We start from the raw sequence: 12,498 nt of genomic DNA, 5'->3' as shown, positions 1-12,498 counted from the left end.
TTTCTCTGGATATTTCCTACCCAGCTCCACTTCCCACACTCCTCTGGTCTCAGTTGCTTGTGCAGAATCCTTCTGGAGACTACTTCTCTAACCAGTGCAGAAACTCTCATTTGTACAATAGATGTAGATTCTTGGGCAGAATATGGATTAGGCTGACATAGCCCCTCTTCTGGTTTGGAAATTCAAACCTCGAAGGCTGTGACATAGTCTCATTTTCATCCTTCTCTGCTCCAACCAACCCCAGGTCTTCCCATTACTTTTTTTTCTCTGGGCCTCTCTCGCTATTCCTCAGAGAAGAGACTGGAGGCTTCTGTCCTGTTAATATGTGGGCTATGACCATTAAGTTGAAGAAGATTGGGTCTTGACCAGGAAGAGATAGAGCTGTGATTACCCAACATTTTACAACTTTTTACATGCAATGTGATTGTGTGACTAATTGACTCAATTTTTTGTGTTCAGATATTTTATGTGGCTACTTCCCGCCAGCTGAGACGTCTGGACTCTGTCACCAGGTCCCCAATCTACTCTCACTTCAGTGAGACTGTGTCAGGTTTGCCTGTTATTCGTGCCTTTGAGCACCAGCAGCGGTTTCTAAAACACAATGAGGTGGGGATTGACACCAACCAGAAATGTGTCTTTTCCTCAATTGTCTCCAACAGGTGAGGCTGCCTGTGGTTTTTTACCCAAATGCATGCTTTGGGGTTCTGTATGCTTTACATTAGCCCTGAAAGGGCAGGCATGGCCAGTGGGAGTGAAGTTGAGTCTGGCTGCCCACTCCTGTCATGTCATGTAAGTAGGGAGAAGAAAGCACAACTTGGAGTCAGAGATCTGGGTTCCTGTACCAACTCTGCCCTTTACTAGCTGTGCTAACTGACTTGATATCTCAAGGAAAATCTCAATTCTTATCCTTTTATGATGGCTAGAATACAATCTATCTTACAGGGTTATTGTGGAAGTTAAATAAGATTTGTGAGCATTGCATAACCCAGGTATCATACAAGTGTGGGGTGGACTAGATGTTCTCTATTTACTTCCCTGTGAGTGGATGTTAGAGTCTCCATAGGAAAGATATTCTTCTTAGAGTGAAAGAAGCAGAGGTTGGAGGGAGGACATTTGTGGACAGTTTCTAGGTAAAACAAAACTAGATGATTCTTATAACTTGGTAAATTTGGGAGGCATTGCACCATGAGATTTCTTTAGTTTAACAAACTCTTCTTTAAAATGCCTTTAAAACTCCTTTGTTACTCTATGTTTAAAGTCTACCTTTACAATGTAATTTATTTTCTAAAAATCCAATTTAAAAGACTCAGAACACATGGCTTAGGCAACTTGAGGCACCTCCTAAGTGCGTAGCTCTACCAACTTAGCCTTCAAAGAAAGTTGTCTGAATGCCTAGGCTTCTGGTTAAGGTGAGGAAGGGGAGGACAATGACAGGGCTCTCTCTCTTGCTCTGCTCCCCCACAGGTGGCTTGCAGTTCGCCTGGAGCTGATTGGGAACTTGATCGTCTTCTTCTCATCCTTGATGATGATTATTTATAGAGATACTCTAAGTGGTGACACCGTGGGCTTTGTTCTGTCCAATGCACTAAATGTGAGTCTGAAGATTGGAAGGCTGGTTGAAATTAATGCATTTACACTTAAGTTGAGTCTGAAGTATACAGTGGAGTCCATGTTCTTGATTCCTTTCTAGATCCAGAGGGACTCGGGGAAACTGAGATTCAATCCCTGGCTCCAACTCTTACTAATTGTATCACTTGCCAACACACTGTTTAACCTTTATAAGAAAGCATCAGCATCATTTAGAAAATGGAAGTAAATTGTGTTGCTCTTGGGGCTTAAGAAGGCAATTTCATATGATTCAATTTAATGGTTCCCTGTCTCTTTGCCTCTTTGCTTGGTACTGTCAAAAGAGAGAATAAATAAGTTTCTTCTCCAAAATATAGCAGTAACCAGAAAGCCTCTTGAACAAATAACTTCAGTGTTTGTTTTAATTACAGAATAAGTGGAGCCAATTTCAATACCTCCTGAAAAAAACCATATAATGTCTCTCATTACAGCATCCACAGCATGACTAGGGAATTAATGTTAGACATTATTTCCTAGCACCAAGACAGTGACCAGCTCTACAGCAGTTATTCAGTAAATATTTGTTCAATGAAAGAGTAGTAATGGATCATTTGGCCATTTTTCATGGTCTCTCCTTGAAGATAACCATGATGGAGGTTTGCATAGCTACAAGTCGGCTTTAGATGGACCTGTCTTCTGTAGGAGTTAATAGTGCTCAACATGATCTTGCCAAGATACCCAAAAGGACTCTGTTATTCACCAGAGACACTCAGCTCCTTATGCCACTGCCCCTTTCATCCTCCACTCCCTACCCTCCACCCCCCATTTCTAAGTTTATTGACCTAGGAGAAGTGAGGCAAAAATCGAACCCAAACAAACACATTCAAATATCAGCAATTACATATGGTTCAACCTATAAAAAATGGTTACTCTTAGTGCCTACAATCTTGTCCTCTGCAGTCCCTGCCCTCACCCTCTCTTGACACCATTTGCTCGGTAACTACTGACTGGCCATGAGTGCCGGGTGCTGAGTCTCCGCCTTAATGAAGTTTGCCTCTTAGTGATCCACAGATTCCTCCATGTCTAGACTGGCCCAAATCATGACGGCCATTTGGTGGTTAGATGCATTCTTATCATGGCAGGGGGGCACCTGGAGTTTATGGGGACAAAGGAGGAAAAAGGTCCATGTGGATATCCCCACCCTGATGGCTGGGTTCTCAACTGAGTTGCTGGTGAGTAAGATCAGTGAGAGGAGGCAGCTTTTTGGAAGGCTTTTTCCTACCCTGTATCTTTTCTCACGTTCTTCCCCACTTATAGAATACCATCCACTACCCCTACACACAAAGGACTAGGCTGAGAGGCAGGGGATCCAAGCTCTGGTCCCACTCCACCAATTACTAGTTTCTCCTAACCCTAATTTTAGCTCCAAATCACCACACACTTGAACACTTTGATGCACTAGTCTTATTTCCTCTCCTGAGGAGGCAAAGATTGTCTTACACTTTTACTTACTCTCTCGTGGAGTCCAACACGGTGGGCTGTTGCATTGGTTTCTGAGCCTGAGGTGATGTTCACTCTTCTGATTTTTCCACAGATCACACAAACTCTTAATTGGTTAGTGAGGATGACGTCAGAAACAGAGACCAACATCGTGGCTGTTGAGCGAATAACTGAATATATAAACGTGGAGAATGAGGTGAGAAATTAGTGAACCCAAGGGCAGGCAACAAAAGGAGTGATTCCTTGGACAGGGCATCTTCACTTGTCTCTCTATTTCACATGGGGTGATGAAAGGCTCTCCTATAAGTTTCCCTTGTTCTAATTCAAAGGCCCTAATTCCTTCAAACTTAGAATAGGAAATGGTTTGGGGGAAGTCAGCTTTGGAGTGCCATAGTTAATTGGTGGCTTTATTCTGGAGATCCACAGAGCAACCTGGTGGGATAGGGTTTCTTTACTGAACAAAGTAGGACCCTTTGAGGTACAAATGCCCAGAGCTCTTGGGATCCTGCTACTTTTTCTGTGCTGTGACAGGAATCCTTTGGGGACGGTTGTTCAGTGGAGTCACCATGTAAAGCATGAATTGCTGTACTACTCCTGTCTCCTTGCCAGGCACCCTGGGTGACTGATAATAGGCCTCCACCAGGATGGCCCAGCAAAGGGGAGATCCAATTTAGCAACTACCAAGTGCGGTACCGGCCTGAGCTGGATCTAGTGCTGAAGGGGATCACTTGTGACATCAGGAGCACAGAGAAGGTAGGTGGAGCTGAAGGCCTGGGTGTGAGTCCTTGTGAAGTTGATCAGAGGACACAATTGGACACAGAGGTGAAGTGCAGCCTGATGCACGGTGTCCATTGTTTGGCTGGAGAGAGGGGGTCAGGGCACTTCCTCTACTCTCAAGAGCTGTAAGGACATGGCACCACCAGAGAGCAGGATCATGATGAGGGATCAAATCAAGAGATTATGCAGCTCCAGAGAGCTTTCTGTTCTGCCCATCCCTGCCAAGGCCATCCTCTTTTCCCTGCAGCCAGCCAGTGCTCACTTCCTGTAAGGGCCCTGGAGGAAAACCTGGGGGGCCCTGAGACTGAAGTGGGACTCTTTTGAGAATAGCAGGGTGGAGCGTTGTCCCCTTGAGAGAGAATAGCCAGTTCTCCTGGTCTGTAAAATCCTCCATGTTCAAATGGCACTAGTGTTCTCTGAGGACTTAGGGTCTGATGTAGGACCTAAGAAAGTCTAGGCAAGGATGCTGAGGTCTATGTCAGCCCTAGCTATGGCAAACCCAATCCCTTCCTTGTCCTCACTTCTAAACAAGGATTTTTTTTTAAATCTATAATTTCCAATCATAATTATGACAACAGCTGATTAGAGAATTGTGCTCATTTCCAACAGTCACTGAAGTTTTCAGCAAGCAACAGTATAGGAGGAAGGATGGAAGGGCCATCTTTTTCTGACATTTGGGCACCACTTTCCACCAATCACAAAATGAGTCACTGTCTCAGACTGCTTACGATTATGAATGCCCCAGGCTGAATAATTTTTTTCAAGAAATCCATATTGAACTAACATGCAAAGGAACTGTATTTACAGATTGGTGTGGTGGGCAGGACAGGAGCTGGGAAGTCATCCCTTACCAACTGCCTCTTCAGGATCCTAGAGGCTGCAGGAGGCCAGATCACCATTGATGGAATAGATATTGCTTCCATTGGGCTCCATGACCTTCGAGAGAGACTGACCATCATCCCCCAGGTGAGCTGCAGACTTCATTCTGGAACACGCTGTTGGGGACTTGTTCTGCAGGAAACAAATGCATCTTCTTGATGCATACACATATACATTGGATATACATCTTCTTACATATATCCAATCAGCACTGTCATTTTCTGCTGTTTATCCAGGATACCAAAGCTAGTTCCCTAGGAGGTGTTATTTCTTCAATGTCTAAAAAAAAGTAAGTTTTGCTTTTGTATAATGTGCTTTGTGGCTGCCAGATCTAGCCACTAGGTGGTAGCAACACAACAGAAGTCAAATAGAACAGATGATTATTTAGCATTTCTATAGCCCATCTCTGCAAGACCTGTATAATCAGCATTAGCAGTTTTGCCGCTGAAGCTTGAAGCCATTAAGCTTTATACTCTTCATTTGATATGGTTAAAAGATAGGGGAGGGAATTGGCTGCAGGTTTCTTCCAGCAAGTGGAACACTCAGTGCATCAGCAGGAAAGACTTGCTTTTAACTTCAACTCTGCACCCTACCAAACAAGGATTGTGATGGAGGCTTCTTGGCTCTTACCCTCACCGGCTTTGGCCCTTTCCTCCGTTCTTAGGCAGTGTGTGACTCCTCTTTAGAGCCAAGCCTCTCTGGGGGTATTTTGGTTTCTCTGATGGTGGCTCAGTTTGATACCTTTTCCCCAGCCTCTTCATAACCATAAGAAATTCTTCTTATGCAACCACACCCTCCCTTCCCACCTCTCCCCTGATCCCTCCTCCTTCAACACATGAGTTTTCATTAGGGGGTGCAGGACATTCCTCTCATTCCATGAAGAGATGCTGTGGCAAGCTTGGAAATCCATAAATACATCTCAGAATAAAACAAAACAAAACAAAACAAGACACCCTCCAATAAGGACTGCTTTTTATCCTGGCATGGCAGCCACTCCAAGCCTTCAGTGGGGGAACTTTGCAGAAGCTTGGCTATGATCCAGCTTTCTATAACAAGCCAGTCCTATCTGCTAATACTTCTGGCCACCAAAACTACTGGTTTCTCTTCTGACACTAGCCTCAATGATTCCCTTGTCCCTTGACTTGCAGGACCCCATCCTGTTCTCTGGAAGCCTCAGGATGAATCTAGACCCTTTCAACAAGTACTCAGATGAAGAGATTTGGAAGGCCCTGGAGCTGGCTCACCTAGAATCCTTCGTGGCAGGCCTGCAACTTGGGTTGTCCCATGAAGTGGCAGAGGGTGGCGACAACCTCAGGTAAAGCTCAATACCCCACTTCCCCCACAGGCAGTGAGAGGATGTGAGGGAACCAATCCTCATAGTCCTTGTGGCAGGCAGTGTCTAGCTTCATAGAATTTTGGCTATTCCGGTCTATTTCCCAATATGAAATGAAACAGTTGTAAAGATCAAATGATAAAATAGATGTGAAAGTGCTTTGAAAACCTTGAAACCTTTTATTAATTGTACCCTACATGTGACCTTATGCAATAGGAGTTTGGAGATCATGCTGTTGTGGAGAATCATGTAAAGCAGTGGTTCTCAACTTGGGTGCACATTGGAATTAGGATTAAAACAATCCTGATGCCTGGTCCAGCACCCAGCAAGTCTGATTTGGTATGAAGTGTGGCCTGGACATGGGAAGTTTTAAAAGATCCCCAAGGATCTTCTAATCTTCTAATGCTTCACTGGAGGATGGCCAAAGGCGTCCGGAAAACCTCTGTTAGCTGGGAAGGCATGTGGTTGGCATCTGCTCCAAAGTTCTGGTTTCAAAATGGCTTTCTCCCAGGACGTTCCTCTCTAGCAAGCTTGCTCCTCTTCAAAACATCACTCACAGCTGCACTGCGTTCCTTCTCTTTGAGTCAGCTCATTTATATGGTTCCACTGATCAAGTCCCACCCTGAATGGGTGGGGCCATGCCTCCATGGGAATATCTCATCAGAGTCATCACCCACAGCTGGGTGGAGCACATTCCAAGCAAATCTAATCAGCACCAAAACATCTGCCCCACAAGACTACATCAAAGATAATGGTGTTTGGGGGACACAATACATTCAAACTGGCACATTCCACTCCCTGGACCCCAAAATGACATTATCTTTCCAAGTACAAAATACATTAATTCCATCACAATATCACAAAAACTTAAATCATTTCCATAACAAAAGTTAAATACAAGATCCTATCAAAATCAATTACAGGCATGGTGGGTCCTAAGGCATAATTCTCCTTTAGTTTTGGATCTGTGGACTTAGAACAAGTTATATGCTTCCAATATACAAAGGAGAAACATTCACATTGCTATAAGGAAAAACTGAAAAGAAAACAGGATTCACAGGACCGAAACAGTTCCTAAAACCTGCAGGACAAACTCCATTAGATTTCAAAGTCCAAGAGTCATTAACAGAATGATGTTGCATTCTTGGGGCTTGAGAGAGCGGGAGTCTAATCCTTCCTAAGGGCCTTTGTGGCAGCCCTTTCTTCTCCAAACGCTTGGGTGAGTGCTCCAACATATCCACACATTGGGGAGACCACCTTCTTGGCCCCACCCTCCTCAAACATTGGGGCAGCACCCGGATTCCCTTCCATCTCTGGGGCACACGCTCAAGCCCTTCAGAACAGTGTGGTGGCAGCCAGGCTCTCCCCAATTCCCTGGGAATGTGCTCCGCCCTCTTTGGGACCTCAGATGGCAAAACTCTTTCAGAGCATTGAGGTGGAATGCCCACCCTCGACCTCTGGGACAAACTCACCCTTTCCATGCGTGTGGGCTGCTCCGCTCTCCCAGCCCAAGGCCTCTTGACTCCAGACCTCAACCTCCATGGCTCTGACTTTGAAGAAATTTTTCCTTCAATTTGTTCCTTGTCTGTCTCCTCCAGTTGAGACCAGCAACAGCTCTGTCTATAAAGATCTCGCAAAAATTCTGTTGGCTTCGCATGAAGCACACAGGGGTCAAAGCCATCAGACAATAGGACTTTCCACAAATCCTTTCTGGATAATTCCATCTCCAATCTTGGCTTGTACTGAAATGGCAGCTGGGTTCCATGTTTGGTTACATCCTCACGTTGGGTTGTAGCTTCTGGGATTCCACCCCCTGGAAGCTCGTAATTTTCCAAGCCATTGGCTTCTGGTTTCTTTGAACCCAAGAGTTCAGTTCTAAGTTTCTCTCTCTCCGCTCACATTTTACTATAAGCTGCAAGAAGAAGCCAGGGTACATCCTCCACATGTATCTGGAGATCTCCTCAGCTAAGTATTCCAGGTTGTCACTTTCAAATTCTTCCTTTCATCTGACACCAGGGCTCAATTTTGCCAAATTCTCTGCCACTTTAAAACAAGGATAGCCTTTCTTCCAGTTTGCAACAACACATTCATCATTTCTGCTCAAGTCCTCATCAGAAGTATCTTTAAAGTCCATATTTCCATAAACAGTCTCTTTAAAGCAGTTTTGGCCTTTTCTATCAAGCTCCTCACAATTCTTCCAGAAACTTCCCCTTATCCATTTGAAAAGCCATTCCAACATGTTTGGTATTTGTAGACTCAGCAGCAAAATCACCCTACTTCTCTGGTACCAAAATCTGTTTTAGTTTGCTAATGCTTCACTGGAGGATGGCCAATGGCGTCCAGAAAACCTCTGTTAGCTGGGAAGGCATGTGGTTGGCATCTGCTCCAAAGTTCTGGTTTCAAAATGGCTTTCTCCCAGGACGTTCCTCTCTAGCAAGCTTGCTCCTCTTCAAAACATCACTCACAGCTGCACTGTGTTCCTTCTCTTTGAGTCAGCTTATTTATATGGCTCCACTGATCAAGTCCCATCCTGAATGGGTGGGGCCATGCCTCCATGGGAATATCTCATCAGAGTCATCACCCACAGCTGGGTGGGGCACATTCCAAGCAAATCTAATCAGCACCAAAACATCTGCCCCACAAGACTACATCAAAGATAATGGTGTTTGGGGGACACAATACATTCAAACTGGCACAGGCACCACAGTTTGAGAATCACTAATCTAAAGGGCATGCAGAGATGGGGGAATGCAGTGTCTGCAAAGTGCTTGGACAGTAATGAAACAAGTTAAAACATGATATGACTTTCAGCTTCATTGTTCTAACCTCTTTACAAGACCTTTTTTTTTTCCAAACTGCATTCACATACATTTTTAATTTATTTCTTTCAACACCCCTGGAGGTAAGACAGATATGTCCCAGAGAAGATGTTTACATCTCATATTCACAGCCTTTTTGTTTGTGTGTGGCACTTCATATTTCTGGGCTTCACTATGTGTTTACCTATTGGTTAAAAAGTTAACCTGTTAACCTGGCATTTTTCTCGTTAGCAATTTGGTTTTACCTTCACATTGCAGTTCAGCCCTCCACCAAAGCCCACTGTTCAATGGGGCAGTTCTTGCTCCAATCCCAGGTGTCTCCAAGCAGTGGGGGGCAGGGAATGGACCATTAGCATTTGAAGCTCAGGAAAAGGGGAGGGCACAGTAGTTCATTTAATGGACAGCAGCTTTGGCTTCACCTGGGAGCTCATTGTAATTGCAGAATCGCAGGCCCTAGACCTATTAATTAAAATCTGCATGTTAGCACATTACATTACAGCATGAGAAGCACTGCCAGGAGCATTGATTCTTAACTATGTTACACACTAGAATCCCCTGGGAAGCTTAAAAAAAATCCCAATGCCCAGGCTGCACCCCAGATCAGTTGACTTGGGGACCAAGGTGAGCAATTGGAAGCCATGCTATATAATGCCATCATTTTTGTTTTTCTTCAACAACATGTAGGAACTAGCAGGACTTAAAGAAGTCTTTAGGCCTGTGAAAGAGACCTTTCAAACATCCAGCCAACCAATATGTATGGAGCACCTACTGTGTGCCAGGCACTGGCAAAACAGAGCCAAATGACAGAGACACAACCCCTGACTCATAGCATTTGTCATGTAATGGTGCAAGTAAATGCTGCAGAAGAGACTGGGAGGAGGACAGATGGACAGAGGATACTGTGGCTATATGTGATAGGGGTTCCTTGACACTTCGGGTTTATAAGAACAAAAGTCACATCATACTTCTCTTGTACAGCTGGAAGGCACTTAAATGGTTTTATTAGCATCTTAATTTCAGGCCTGGATTTCAGATCTGGTTTGGGTGGTGAAACTTAATTTTCTCTGATGAGTGATGGATGAATCAGCTTGGAGAAAGAGATAGCAGCTGAAATAGGCCTCAGCAACAGCCTATGAGTATAAAGTCCAATTGACCAAGGTAGGAGTTTGGTACAAGTAGAGTAAGTAGTTTTGCAGCATTTCTCTTCCTACATTAGAGAACAACTAGAAGTTCATCTTGGGTGACTTCTCATCTCCTGCAGAATTTTTCTTACAGAGAATTACAGAACTTTAGTCTAGCCACCCCTGTTTAATATGTTCTCTAATGGCCACAGCAGGAAAGAACAATTAGCAAATTCCTGAATATTTCCTTCACATCATTTCCCAAAGCTTCTTTATGTAAGTAAGAGGTCCAGCCTTCATTACAGGCTTTTTAGCAAATTAAAGCTATTTGCATTTTACAAGCATATTCGAATTTCACATACATTGCATCTCACACCAAGACATTATTTTCATTAGATTGCTTCATCTCTAATCAAGGCAGAAGACCTTAAACAAATAATTAGCCCTGAAACTAGAATTACACATTAAAATAATGAATGGATTTGCTAAGGCCACTAAGAAATGCCACTGGGGCATTCTGGTATGGTATCACCCTATATTAATGGTGTCAGGTTAAATACTGCTAAAGTGAACTTGGTGACATTTATGTTGTTCTGGAGTTGTTGATGTGCTGGATATCACTGTAGCCAAAAAGCACAACACTATTCCTGGGCCAGTGTTTTCTAAACTTGTTTGAACATGAAAATTGCCTAGAGTGTTCTATAAAAATACACATTCCTAGGCTCCTCCTCATTCTGACTGAATAGTGTGGTACCCAGAAATATGAATTTTTAATTAAATGTCTGAGTCAAGTCTTCTGATTGGGCTAGTGTGTAAAATATTGCCCATGGCAGCATTGAACAGCTAGTTGAAAAGGCTAAGCCATTCTGGGGGACCTGAGGAGTGGGAGTTTTGAAAATCTGATCTGGAACATGCAAACTGTCCTGTCCTCAAGTCCAGGTTATGCCTTGTTCCTTAGGGGCTAATGCTTGGTTTCTTCCATTGGCTGCAGCATCGGACAGAGGCAGCTATTGTGCCTGAGCAGGGCTCTGCTTCGGAAATCCAAGATTCTTATCATGGATGAGGCCACTGCTGCGGTGGATCTAGAGACAGATCATCTCATTCAGATGACCATCCAAAATGAGTTCTCCCACTGCACAGTCATCACCATTGCCCACAGGCTGCACACCATCATGGACAGTGACAAGTGAGTAGAGGGTGGGCAGAGCTGATGGACATGTCTTAACCCTTTGTCAGCTGTAATAGTATCAGCTATGGGATCCCTTACAGTTGAAGGTTTAACCACCATGATTTTACTGATGAAGAAATTGAGGCCCAGAGATTCCAAGTAATTTGCCCAGAGTTATACAAGTTAATGAAAGCTAACAGGGTTAAGGGAACTACCTTGAGGGTGAAATAGGGAATTACATGTAACTATTAACTGAGTATGGGGAGGCGGACATGCAAGCCACAAGTGGCAGATGTTGCGCATAGACCTTCTCCAGTATACTGGGCCCCGCTGCTACCCCTGATTAGAAGCTTTCTGTTCCTTCCAACTCCAATGTATTACAATTTAAAATGGGGGTGTCAGTAATTTCAGAAAACTTTTTAGAGACGATAAGCTATAGGGCCTTCCTGGTTACTCTTGTAAATGCCAGGATTTGAGATTCTATTTTCTAAAACTTTTCTTTCCTTGTTTCAGGGTAATAGTCATGGACAGTGGGAAGATTGTAGAGTATGGCAGCCCTGAAGAACTGCTGGAAAACTCTGGCCCTTTCTATTTTATGGCTAAGGAAGCTGGCATTGAAAAAGTGAATAGCACAGCACTCGAGCATCAAGACCCAGGGGTTACAGAAAGACTATAAGGACCATTCCTCATTTTATTTTTATTTTTTTGTGAAATATATCATACATACAAAAGTGTATACAAAATGTATATTTTAAAGAACATTTTAATGAACCTCCATGCACCCACTACCCAGGTTAATAAAATGAGTATTACCAAGTACATTAGAACCCCGATTGCCTGCTTTGATGTTATGTCCTTACTGTCCAGCTCTCCCAGAGATAATCACTATCTTGAATTTTGTGATAAATTCCCTTGCTTTCATTATAGTTTTCCCACCTTTGCATATAACCTTAAACAATGTGTACCTTTTTTTTTAACTTATATAAATGAACTTATGCTGCATGTATTCGTCCATGAGTTGATTCTTTTATATTTGAGATTCATTTATGTTGATAAATATAGCTGAGGTTCATTTATTTAGCATTGCTGTATAGTGTGGCATTGTACAAATACACCACAATTGACCCATTTAATGTTGGTGAGCATTAGAGTAATTTCTGTTTTTTTTCCCTATTATAATCAATACCACTATGAACATTCTAGTATAGGTCTCCTGGGATACAAGTACAAGAGTTTCTCCAGTGTATAATTTAGGCATGGAGGGTATGCACATGTTTGCCTAAGAGCCTCCTCCCGAATGCCTCTTTGTTGCTCAGATGTGGCCCTCTCTCTCTA

At 43.4% G+C, this 12,498-nt stretch overlaps 1 protein-coding gene across 2 annotated transcripts in view; it reads left to right on the top strand.

Moving 5' to 3' along the window:
- Positions 1-11,982, top strand: part of ABCC2 (ATP binding cassette subfamily C member 2) — an 89,692-nt gene extending 77,710 nt beyond the window's left edge. For both annotated transcript variants that reach the window (XM_037804357.1, XM_037804358.1), the window contains 8 exons: positions 460-659; positions 1,465-1,591; positions 3,161-3,262; positions 3,676-3,819; positions 4,651-4,809; positions 5,871-6,037; positions 10,987-11,181; positions 11,677-11,982. In XM_037804357.1, the coding sequence (XP_037660285.1) occupies positions 460-659; positions 1,465-1,591; positions 3,161-3,262; positions 3,676-3,819; positions 4,651-4,809; positions 5,871-6,037; positions 10,987-11,181; positions 11,677-11,839 (1,257 nt within the window). In that variant the 3' untranslated portion in view covers positions 11,840-11,982. The remainder of the gene's footprint in view (positions 1-459; positions 660-1,464; positions 1,592-3,160; positions 3,263-3,675; positions 3,820-4,650; positions 4,810-5,870; positions 6,038-10,986; positions 11,182-11,676) is intronic.
- The last annotated feature ends 516 nt before the right edge of the window (positions 11,983-12,498 follow it).

Source organism: Choloepus didactylus, chromosome 15 (assembly GCF_015220235.1).
Source record: "Choloepus didactylus isolate mChoDid1 chromosome 15, mChoDid1.pri, whole genome shotgun sequence".
Classification (NCBI taxonomy): Eukaryota; Metazoa; Chordata; class Mammalia; order Pilosa; family Megalonychidae; genus Choloepus; species Choloepus didactylus.
This window is presented reverse-complemented; position numbering and strand designations above follow the sequence as displayed.